At 47.4% G+C, this 11,976-nt stretch overlaps 1 protein-coding gene across 2 annotated transcripts in view; it reads left to right on the top strand.

Moving 5' to 3' along the window:
* The window catches only part of col4a3 (collagen, type IV, alpha 3), a 36,926-nt gene that overhangs the window by 16,682 nt on the left and 8,268 nt on the right, over positions 1-11,976 (top strand). For both annotated transcript variants that reach the window (XM_007570654.2, XM_016681008.1), the window contains 23 exons: positions 200-247; positions 372-446; positions 534-578; positions 655-717; positions 1,281-1,325; positions 2,191-2,244; positions 2,320-2,361; positions 3,178-3,259; positions 3,907-3,942; positions 5,483-5,647; positions 5,782-5,874; positions 5,952-6,047; positions 6,167-6,237; positions 7,297-7,485; positions 8,137-8,305; positions 8,377-8,469; positions 8,728-8,832; positions 8,919-9,013; positions 9,364-9,514; positions 10,245-10,358; positions 10,444-10,611; positions 10,755-10,844; positions 10,921-11,055. In XM_007570654.2, the coding sequence (XP_007570716.1) occupies positions 200-247; positions 372-446; positions 534-578; positions 655-717; positions 1,281-1,325; positions 2,191-2,244; positions 2,320-2,361; positions 3,178-3,259; positions 3,907-3,942; positions 5,483-5,647; positions 5,782-5,874; positions 5,952-6,047; positions 6,167-6,237; positions 7,297-7,485; positions 8,137-8,305; positions 8,377-8,469; positions 8,728-8,832; positions 8,919-9,013; positions 9,364-9,514; positions 10,245-10,358; positions 10,444-10,611; positions 10,755-10,844; positions 10,921-11,055 (2,224 nt within the window). The remainder of the gene's footprint in view (positions 1-199; positions 248-371; positions 447-533; positions 579-654; positions 718-1,280; positions 1,326-2,190; positions 2,245-2,319; positions 2,362-3,177; positions 3,260-3,906; positions 3,943-5,482; positions 5,648-5,781; positions 5,875-5,951; positions 6,048-6,166; positions 6,238-7,296; positions 7,486-8,136; positions 8,306-8,376; positions 8,470-8,727; positions 8,833-8,918; positions 9,014-9,363; positions 9,515-10,244; positions 10,359-10,443; positions 10,612-10,754; positions 10,845-10,920; positions 11,056-11,976) is intronic.

The following is an 11,976-nucleotide window of genomic DNA, read 5'->3' as shown; positions in this document are numbered from 1 at the left end:
TGGTTGTTAATGGTTGTTAATGGTTATTAATGGTTGTTAATGGTTGTTAATGGTTGTTAATGGTTATTAATGGTTGTTAATGGTTGTTAATGGTTGTTAATGGTTATTAATGGTTGTTAATGGTTGTTAGTGGTGATGTGATTAACTAACTTACCTGGAGTTGAAGGTTTCAGGCTGAAACTTCCTGGTTTTGTTTCAGGGACAGGAAGGTTCCAGTCCGACGAGTCCCGGTCCGCAGGGCAGGAAGGTGACCGTCCGCTTCTGACCCGCCGTAAAGTGTCGCCGTGGTGACGGCCGGCGTGTCGCCCTGGTGATGGCCGGCGTGTCGCCGTGGTGACGGCCTGTTAATTAGCCATGTGACTGATTTTCAGGGCGATCGCGGCCCTCCGGGGATCCCCGGGAAGCAAGGCACCAAACTCTACGCTGAAGGAACCAAAGAGCTGAAGGTGCGTCTGTTTCCACCCCGAGTCCAAGTCTCGTTCAGCCCCCTGACTGCCCCGAGTCTCATGAAACCGTCTCCTTCTGTGTTTCAGGGCGAACCGGGTGAAGCGGGGCTGAAGGGTCTCCCCGGTCTTGCTGTGAGTCTGTCATGAAACCAGCCCACGTTTTCAGCCGATGTTATTGTCAGAATCATGTTTTGACCTCCGCCTGCAGGGGGAGCCGGGGAGCCCGCGGGCGAAAGGAGAGAAGGGCGACAGAGGAGAACCCGGCTCACTGGTGAGAACCAAAAACAACCAGCAACCAGAATCTGACAGGAACTAGTTACATTTAATCAGTTACAGTTACTTCAGTAACTTTTTGGAAAAAAAATACTTTTAGGAGTATTTATACTTGTACCTGAGTAATTTTATGAAGTATTTCTTCTCTTATTTGAGTAAATTTCTGGATTTTCTACCCACTGAATGAACAACAGCAGCATCATGTTAAAGTTACATCAGTTTTTTATTGAAGGAAAATTATTTTAAAACATTTCTTCTGCTTGTCTTTGTTATTTTGTAATTATGTTATTTTTATTAATCCTTTTGGTCCTTAAAACAACAAAGCTTCAATTTAACTTTATATTTTGGTTTGTCTGGTGATGTAACTTTTAAATATTGATTGATAAGTTGATCAGTTACTCAGTACTTGAAGAGACGTTTTACCAAATACTTTTTACTTTTACTGGAGTAAGAATACGTTGAAGTAATTCTGCTCTTACTTCAGTATAATGTTCTCTACCCCCCTCTGCTGGTGACTCAGACAACCGGCAGCTAATCTGAATGTTTTTGTTTCTGCTGCAGGGAAAACCAGGGAAGACGGGATTACCGGGAGAACTGGGACAACCGGTAAACACTACAGTCTTTATTTTAACTGCTGAAGTGAACTTCAGGTTTAGATCTAATTTTGTGTTTTAAATTAAACCATAAATGACAGAACAAACGTCTTCCGATCAGAAGAAAAGGAATCTTTTACTCTCATGATTCGATTCAAACTTCCTCATCAGTCTTGACCTCCCAGTTCGAACAGAGAACGAACCGGGAACCGTCCAGGATCGTTCAGTCTGTATTTCATTTCCTGCTGCTCAGATCAGAACAGATGGAGACATTAAAGTGTCTTTTCCACATTTATTAGGTTTTAAACCTTAATCTCAGTGAATCACTTCCTCCCTGATCCTCCATTTTGTTTTAACGAAGCGTCACAGAGAGCGCCACCTTTCTGCAGACAGCCTCCATCACGTTTCAGGTTCTATCCAGGAGTTTTTAACCATCTTATAGTTTTTGAGCTTATTTAGTGAAAAATTGTTGAAAAACCAAAAACGATGTAAATCCTCACAGCGTTGGATAAACGCTCCGTTAAAATGTCAGCATCACCTTCTGACCAATCACAACTCTCCTTCTTATGCTGTTTTATCTGCAGATTTTTTATTTAACTTCTCAGTTATTTCAGTAATATAATGAATGTGTGAATAATTCGCTGCAGCTAAACGTGTAAATAAATTAAACTTTCCAGAGATTTGTGCCAGAGGGAACGGTGTACAGCTTCATCTTGTGAACTTTGACCTCTGTGAGGCTCCTGTCCAGCTCGGTATTCCTGGGAACTCAGTAAAAACCCAAATTGGCTGCTAATTGTTCTGCGGTTCAGTAAAACCGGGTCAACAGAACTTAAACATTTCCAGCCGATTCAGACGTTCTGAGTTTGGTTTGTGTGCAGGGCGACCCCGGAGACTTCGGCTTCATCGGCCCGCCCGGTGTCGACGGCGCCGCGGTGAGTTGATCAGATCTACAGGCTCAGATCCGCTCTGCGGCTCAGTTCACCTGGTTGTGTTGTTTCAACCTCTAGGGAGAAAAAGGCAACCGAGGGCCCCCAGGTCCCCCAGGAGAGGTGAGTGATCAGCTGAGAGGAAATGTTTCTGTCAGGTTGGCGGTTCGTCGCGTCGGACTGAAGGAACAGAGGGTCAGGAGGAACCAGGAATCGTCCAGGGGGAACTGGGAACCGTCTAGAGGGGACAGTCCAGGGGGAACCGGGAACCGTCCAGGGGGAACTGGGAACCGTCCAGGGGAACCGTCTAGGGGAAACTGGGAACCGTCCAGGGGGAACCGGGAACCGTCCAGGGGGGACAGTCCAGGGGGAACCGGGAACCGTCCAGGGGGAACCGGGAACCGTCCAGGGGGGACAGTCCAGGGGGAACCGGGAACCGTCCAGGGGGAACCGGGAACCGTCCAGGGGGAACCGGGAACCGTCTAGGGGGAACCGTCCAGGGGAAACTGGGAACCGTCCAGGGGGGACAGTCCAGGGGGAACCGGGAACCGTCTAGGGGGGACAGTCAAGGGGGAACCGTCCAGGGGGAACCGGGAACCGTCCAGGGGGGACAGTCCAGGGGGAACCGGGAACCGTCTAGGGGGGACAGTCCAGGGGGAACCGTCCAGGGGGAACCAGGAACCGTCCAGGGGAAACTGGGAACCATCCAGGAGGAACCAGGAACCGTCCAGGGGAAACCGGGAACCGTCCAGGGGGGACAGTCCAGGGGGAACCGTCCAGGGGAAACTGGGAACCGTCCAGGGGGAACCAGGAACCGTCCAGGGGGAACCGTCCAGGGGGAACCGGGAACCGTCCAGGGGAAACCGGGAACCGTCGAGGAGGAACGACTGACATTCTGCTGCTGGACTGACCAGAAAACTCTGCTTGTGTTTTTATTAGACCGTCTTTAATCACAAATTGGTGAAGGGCCAGCGAGGTCTCCCCGGGCCCCTGGGACCTGCCGGGGTCCCCGGGATTCAAGGTATCTACATTTTAATTCATTCATACGGCTCAGAGGATTGAAAATAAATATTAAAGTTGCTTCTGTAATAATCAGCTTGATTTAATTCACTGTTTACTCAAAACGAGACATTTTAGAAAATAAAACTAAACTATCTTCAGTCCGAACATGTAAATCAGTTGCATCCAAAATCATCCCAGTTATTAAACAATGAGTCGCTGACTTGCAGCATTAACTCCTCCTGACCAGCAGAGGGCAACAGTGGGGAGGAAAAACTCCCCTTTAACAGGAATAAACCTCCAGCAGAACCAGAACCAGAACCAGAAACTGGCCCAGTGTGAACGGCCGTCTGCCTCCACTGACTGCAGGTTTCAGACAGGAGCTCTGATCCAGGAGAACGTTCTGTGTTAGAGTTAATGGCAGCTGGAGCCCGTTACTTTGTCTAGGACAGAGATGGGTTGAACATTTCAGAACCGAGCCGCTGGAGGAGAACGTTGAGCCAGTTTCCCTCCTGCAGGAAAGAATCGCAGCTAAACAGAGAAACCGAAAGCAGATCAGACGTTTATCTGCCTCTGTGTGTCTCCCATGGTCTCTATTGAATGATGGGAGTTGTGTGTCATGAGTGCATCAGTGAATTAACTCACAGAAACGTCTCTGATCTGTCGCAGGTCTGATCGGGTTCCCAGGACTGAAGGGCGAGTCAGGTACAATTCACTGAGTTCCTGTTGAACCTTAAACTGATCCAAACATGATTCATAGCTGATGTTTCATTAACTGACCGGATCCTTTCTGACCTGTTTGACCTGGACTGAATGTAGAAATTCAGTTTTTATGATTTAACTCGTATTTTCAAGGTAAGAAAACCCAACTGACTTATTGAAACTTGTTGTATTTTGACCAAAAATAAGTCCAGATGACTCAGTGAAGTAAGTTATGAACACTTAAATCTATCCAAGGATTTCATTATCATTGCTTCTCTCTAAATCCAAGAACTGGCCTGGAGTTAGACTTTCACATTATGCGCTGATGAGACCTGGATTTTCCTCTATAGACTCGACCCACTTGAGTTTTTCCAATCGGTTCTGTTTGGATGTGGCTCTAGCCCAGGGCTGGACAGCTCCAGGCCTGGAGGGCCGGTTTCCTGCAACTTTTAGATATGTCTCTACTTCAACACACCTGAGTCAAATAATGAGGTCGTTAGCAGGACTCAGGAGAACCTGACTGCACTGAGGAGGAGATTCAGCTGTTGAATCCAGGTGTGTTGGACCAGGGAGACGTCTAAGAGCTGCAGGACTCCGGCCCTCCAGGACCAGGATTGCCCACCCCTGGTCCAGCCGGTTCTTCCACAGTCTGCCTCAGCCAGATTTGTCTCTATTTGCAAATCCTGCGCGGTTCCTCCAGGTTTTCTGGAACCACCTTGGTGTGGCAGTGGCGTAAGCATTTTGATTGGCAGAAGGATGAATTTAATTGGTTGGTGGATTCCTCCTTGACTGCCAGCAGTTCCACCAATCCAAGATGAAACTGTAGCTGGAAATCAATAACACCATGCCTGAACCCAGAGGTCCAAATCTCACCTGGAAGAGGCAACCTGCAACATATGCATATAGTGAGTTCAGAGAAGCTGACCGACCAACGGTTCAAACGGGACACGGCGTCATGTCCAGCCCGTGTTCCCACCGTACGCCATGGTACCGCCAATGGAGGCTCCCGGCTTGGTTAGAGTCGAACCAGGCGTCAGCCGGGTAGAGCAGTACCAGACGGTGTACAGAGGCCTCAGTAGAGGAGGACTGGTAACGGTGCATAGTGGGCCAACGCTGCCACACCGTCCTTCATTTGATCTGAATGGACACGAGCAAGATTGCCTGACCCGGTTGGGCGCCTCGCCCGTTTCTCCATCAGAGCAAACACCAGCAGCTGTAGTCTAGCCGCCGGTCTTCCCACGATTGGTTGCATCGACCCTCAACCGGATCAGCTTAGTTTGCAAGCATCCCGCCATAAAATCTGACCTTTGCGCAGACGAATCTGGTGGAGCTCCGATTTGAGTACGCCCTGAGTGAAGTACGCCCGAATCGGTGGGCAACTTTCCTCTGCAGACTTGAAGTTGGACTTGTCAGTAAGAGACCAGAACTTTGTCTGGTCTCTTACTGACAAAGTAAGAGACCATCTGATCCAATGCAATCAGAGCTGCATTGGATTGGATCATTGGTTTTTAATCTCTCTGTTCCAACACGTGTGTCCTTGAAGGCGAGGCCTCCAATGGACCGCCAGGTTCTCATGGTCCAACTGGCTCAGATGGTCCCAAAGGGGAACCAGGACCGCCGGGCCTGGTGGTTACCGGACCGCCAGGATTGACCGGAGCCCCAGGACCTCTTGGACTTCAGGGAGAGCCAGGAGAGCCTGGAATACCAAGTACACCGACGTTCTTCTTTGTTTTTGGTTTTTAGGCTGATTTTGTTTTCAAGCCATTGAAAGAAAATTGGTAATTGTTTTATGAAACATAAATCTGCCTCCCAACAGTTTAAACTTTGTCATTTTGTCCTCAGACGTGGACATCGTAGGACGGGGTCTTCCCGGTATGAAAGGTTCAAAAGGCTCTCAAGGCCCTGCGGGGGACACAGGGATGGTTGGGGAAAAGGGTGAGCAGATTTCAGATTTATTAGTCCAGATGGGCCGTTGATGCTTCAGCTGCAGAATGTAACCTGTGTTTCCTCAGGTCAGAAAGGGGAGGTTTGTACAGACTGCTGTTTTCAGCCTTGCCGTCCTGGACCTGAGGGACCACCAGGGGCGCCAGGTCAGAACGGGTTGCCAGGTAAGAAGGATTCCAGTCTTTCCACCTGGTTATTCAGGCAGCAGCTTTTTTGTTTTTATCCGCCTGGAGAAGCTCCAGAGTGTAGAAATCAAACGCACCCCTCTGTCACCTGGCTCCAGGTGCAGCTGGGTCTCCAGGACCAGCAGGTAATAAAGGCTTCAAAGGAGCCGCAGGCCCACCTGGAGCACAGGTGAGTTCTGATCTGACGCTTGGCGTTCAGACTCATAACATTTAATGCAACAGAGTTTTACAGCCACACTGGGATTTCTCTTTGTAAGAATGACGTTTTGATAATAAAGTTGTAAAATTATGAGAATAAATTAGTTTTAATGTAAAAGTGTTGACAGTTATTAAAACCACTCAGGACCTTCATGTGGTTTTTCTACTGAATAAACTCAAAGTCCCGCTGCTGAAAATGACTTCAGCTGTTAAAATATGAAATATTTCTTTATTTGTAAAACTGACATCAAAGCAGAACTTCACAACATGCTCATTTTTATTTTTAATTATTTTTTGTGTTGAATTTTGCATAAAATGACTTCATTCTACTAACATTAGGATTATATTCCAGTAATATTTCGTCTTTATTCTTATAAAATTGGAACTTTAATCTGGGAATATTATAACTTTATTCATATTATCACAATTTTTTTATTTGAGTTTATTACTGTGACATTGTTAATGTGATATTTTGACCTTTTTCTTATATTATTTTGATTTTATTCTCGTAATATTAGAGTTGTTTTTATTCAGATAATTTGACAAGAGATTTTGTTCTCATTATGACTTTATTCTCGTAAAATAACTTGATAACAAGTTATTTGGTAATAAATATGAATAAATATGAGTTTATTCAGGTGTTACTGCAGCATTATTCTCATATTTTTATCTGTTTTGTGTATTTTGATCTTATGACTTTAATATTACAACTTTAGTTTTAGAATGTTTAGAATATTATGACTTTATTATTGGACGTTTTTCTTGTATTACAACTTTGTTCAGGTGATATTATGACATGTCTTATGATTTTATTCTCCTATTATCACTTTATTCCCGTAATATTGCAACTTTATTCTCTTATTGTTATTCAGGTGATGTTATGACTTTATTTTTAGATTTTTACTTTATTTGTGGATTATTTTGACGTTATTCTTGTGGACAGTAAAACATTCCTCAGTTTGGCTCTGATCCTGTCGTATTTTACCGTGGGATGAATGAATCTCCAGCCTGTTTGCCTGTTTCCTCTCAGGGGCCCCAGGGGTTCCCGGGGCCCCCGGGTTCCCCAGGGCCTCCCGGCGAGCCGGGCTTAAACCCCGCGCCGGGGCAGAAGGGGGAGGCCGGGGCCAGGGGCGGTGCGGGGCCCCAGGGAGAGGCGGGGCAGGACGGGTTCCCAGGACCGCCGGGTCCCAAAGGCGAAATGGGAGAGAAAGGAAACCCGGTGAGTACCGGAACCGGACCGGACCGAGCCATGTTTTCACTACCGAGACCAGAAGACAGAGAAAAATAAATGTTTCTTTTCTAAAATACTGAATTATTTAATACTTTTTTAAAGAGACGTGGATTTTTATTAATTTTTGCAAAGGCAAACAAAGTGGATATTTCATCTGACAACATTTTAACATTCATCAATCATCCAGACGTATTTATGGTTCCAACTCCTTTAAATCTGAGGTTTCCCCCACAGCCCTGCTCCAATCTTCTTGATTAAGACAAATTTATTTAAAAACACAAACAGCTTCATAAGTTTGGTCAAACCTGGAAAACCGTAAATCTGTTCAGTCACAGCAGTTTGGAGTAAAACACGAACATAAAGGATAAACTGTAGCAAACCTTTAGACGACTCAGAGCCGTTAGTTATTCTAACCATGATGTAAAATGGCTCAGAGCACAAAGCATAGAACTAGACTGAGTAGATCTAGTGTTCAGTATTGGACCGATTATAGACATTAATATCAGATCAATAGATCGCTGATATTGAACCTACAATATTTTTAGTGTTTGATTTGTTTTGTGTTCATCACTAAAACTGATGGTTGTAAGAAACCATCTACTCTGTTGTCATGGTAACAGTTGTGATTCCTTCGTCCAGGGGCGTCAAGGGTCAAAAGGTCACAGGGGCCCGCTTGGCCCCCCTGGTGCCAGAGGAGCGATGGGGCCACCGGGCCCACCGGGTCGCAACCATGTGGGTCGTCCGGGACCGACGGGGCCCAAAGGAGCCAATGGCTACATGGGAGATCGTGGAGCACCAGGCCCTAGAGGTCAGTCCGTCAGGAGGGGCCTGGACCGGAACCGGGCCGAGAGCGAAGGCTGACTGCTCTGCTTGTTTCAGGAGAGAAAGGCTCTAAGGGGAACATCCAGAACATTCCAGGAGATCCAGGACCGAAAGGCTGCAGAGGACGGCCGGGGGAACCCGGACGTGAAGGTAAGCGACGGATCCACTCTTTGGTTCTGGTTCTGGTTTTATTTCCTGCTTCACTCAGGCAGCCATCTTACCTCTGAAGACTGAAGAAACACAAACAGATTCTTAAAACGAACGTCCACAAGCATTTATTTATGAGATTAAAGTACTTCAACCATTTTCATAGACAATGTTATAATTCAGTTCTGATCTGCTTCTGTTCTGGTCCGGTTCTGGTCCGGTTCTGTTCTTCCATGTTGTCTCTTTCTCCTTCGGTCCCAGGTGAGACCGGACTTCGGGGTTTCCCAGGACAGCCTGGTCCAAAAGGTCAAAAGGGCTGTGACGGTTCCTCTCAAAAGGGTAACCGGGGCAACATGGGGTCAAAAGGTCAGATCCAGAACACCACTCGTTAGCTTCTCAGCATTTATTCAGAACCAAAACAGAACCTTCAATAAACGTCCTTCTGCCATCAGGAGACAAGGGGTCCAGAGGAGAGCCAGGGTTCCCTTGTTATGGCATGAAGGGGCGAGCGGGGCCGCCCGGACCCCCGGGGCCCATTGGCCCAAAGGTAGAGGAAGATCCAAACGTCCAGAACCAACAGTTTGAGTCCGTTTCCATTTTCTCTGGAATATCAGACAAAATGGAGCCAAACAGAACAGAGACGAGTTAGACTGAACTGTTCACTACTGACTGAACTGTTCACTGACTGACTGAACTGTTCACTACTGACTGAACTGTTCACTGACTGACTGAACTGTTCACTACTGACTGAACTGTTCACTGCTGACTGAACTGTTCACTACTGACTGAACTGTTCACTACTGACTGAACTGTTTTCATAAACTGAACATCTTCCTCTAATTAGCGACTTACTGAACTAGTGATTTTGACTCGTTTCCCTGCTCTGTGTGGTGAAAGGGGAACAGAGGCTTTGGGTGGCCGGGTGAGGCGGGTAAACTGGGCCCTCCGGGGCAGGATGCCTGTGACGGACCTCCAGGCGATCCAGGACCGCCGGGACAGCCGGGAGTTCAGGGACCTGCAGGACAAGATGGCCGCCCGGGGCCCAAAGGTAGCAGGACGCTCAGCCATCAAACTGTCCATCACCAGCAGAAATGACCAAAGTTCAGCTTTTATTCAGGTCCCACTAGGAACTCTGCCTCATGATTTTCTAAATAAATGTTTAAATGAGCCTGAAAAGATAATATGTATAGTTGGATAATGTAGTACATTTATCAACTTTATGTTATTTTAGAAATGAATCAATAGCAAGCAGCTGATTAATTTATTTCTGCTTTAAAGAAAAGCAGAAACGAACTGGATAGTTTGACAGGTCAGCTTCTAAACCAACGTTATCATGGTTAACTAAAACTTACTAAATAACCAAAAGTGAAATTCAGAGAACGTTTTTACTGAACTAAATAAAAACTGATTACTGGGGAAAAACAGCAGCTAACTGGAACAATATCCTGAAGAAACAGACATAACTTTGTTTTCATGTTCAATAATCTATTTATTATCAAACTGTGGCAGTGACCGTTTCCCTCCGCAGACGGTTTACGTCAGAAGTCAGCGGTTTACGGCGCTGCGTTCCCCTGGCGGCTACGCAGTCAGCTGGTTGCTCAACAATAACTGAATCATTATTTGGTTTCTTCTGTCCAGTATTTGTTTCCCACCTGCTGTAAACATAATCCCAATACTTTCACCTTTTTGAATTCTGAACCGGTTCTGGTTCTAGAACCAGAACCAGCCTTTCTGCGGCTGGCTGAAGGAAAACTGAACTGGTCTGAAATCTCCTTCAGGTCACCATGGCGTTGATGGGGAAGCCGGCTCCACGGGTCCGCCTGGGCCCTGTGTCCCCGGACCTCCAGGACCTCCAGGACCGCGAGGTCTGGCGGGTCCAATTGGACCCACAGGTAAATAAAATCAGACGAAAGTGGAGCTGTTAGCTGGATTCTGTCTCTTTGAGATCACAACGTGTTCACACCGCACCGTCTGCAGGAGCGAAGGGGCCGCCGGGTCTGAAGGGAGATCCTGGGACCCACTGCTCCAGAGTCCCCGGGCCCAGAGGGCCCCCAGGGCCACCGGGACCTGATGGAGGCCCAGGGCCGGCTGGGGAGGTGGGACCCAAAGGCTGGAGAGGGAATCCGGGAGACCCTGGGGGACCAGGTGAGACACTAGTCACATGGTTGGCTGTAGCACCGACATTTGGACTTTTGTTGAGGATTTCTTGTGTTCTCTGGGTTTTTGGTGTCAATAGTTTCTATTGAAAGATGAAGGAAAGGAGCCTTGTCTGTATGTTTGTTTTTTAGGGCTAAGAGGAGACATGGGTGTCCCAGGGCCGATGGGGCATCCCGGAAATGACGGACCGCCTGGGACCTGCGGGGATCCGGGACCAAAAGGTTTTATTAGAGAGTGGCTGGATCAGGTTTCATCTTGTAACTGTTTCTCTCTGAACCCTCATCATTTGTCTCTTAGGTCAGAAGGGTCAAGATGGTTCAAGAGGTTCTGAGGGACCTCCAGGAGAGCCAGGGGACAAAGGGGAAACTGGACCAAAAGGGTTCCCAACAGTCATTACCACAACGGGGGATCCCGGAGACCCTGGACTTCCAGGTGTTGTATTATCTCGCATAGTGGCCGCGCCATTTTGGTAGGCAAGAGCAGCACAAAGCTCTTGCCTACCAAACCATGAACTAGATGATCTTTTTGTTGGCTTCCAGACCAACAAAAAGAAAGTAAATCCACACTCTTGACCAATGTGTCAGTGAAATGTAAATCAACAAAATGCTGCAGACTCCTTCAGATCACAGTGGCTGAACAAGCCAAGAAGAGACATTTATCCGAACAATCGAGGAAGCATGGTGAAGACCTACAAGAAAGGAGGAATAATTGGCTTTTTGAGAATATATAGTTCATGTGTGTTTGAGCCGCTGTGCTCTGTTTACTCCCCCTACAGGCTCTAATGAGTATTACATCCCAAGACCAGATCCGACACTCTGAAGTCCTTTTAAGGGCCTTAAAAGCCTGAGGCTTCATCTGGCGCTCTGCTGCCTTCCTCTAGCGCTCACTGGACAAGAGGCAACATACACCAGCAACTCGGAAACAGCAGCAACTCTGAAACAGCAGCAACTCTGAAACACCAGCAACTACATCAGTTTTCTCCACCTGGTCCTCAGCCCCCCTGCTCTGCATGTTTTAGATGAGCCTCTGTTCCAGAACAGCTGATCCAAATGACTGCAGGACCATCAGGAGCTGCAGATCCTGTTAATCACCCAGAGATACAATCCAGGTGTGACAGAAGGGAAACACCTGAAACATGGAGGACAGGAGGCTGAGGACCAGGATGAGAAACGCTGGGCTATGGCAACGTGTCACCAGACCCAGATGAGTGAGTCAATAATCAACCAACCAGCTGCAGGGTTCTGGACCAGCAGGGTTCTGGACCAGCAGGGTTCTGGACCAGCAGCAGGGTTCTGGAGCAGCAGCAGGGTTCTGGAGCAGCAGCAGGGTTCTGGACCAGCTGCAGGGTTCTGG

This window comes from Poecilia formosa, unplaced genomic scaffold, assembly GCF_000485575.1.
Source record: "Poecilia formosa unplaced genomic scaffold, Poecilia_formosa-5.1.2 Scaffold265, whole genome shotgun sequence".
In the NCBI taxonomy this organism is placed as follows: Eukaryota; Metazoa; Chordata; class Actinopteri; order Cyprinodontiformes; family Poeciliidae; genus Poecilia; species Poecilia formosa.
This window is presented reverse-complemented; position numbering and strand designations above follow the sequence as displayed.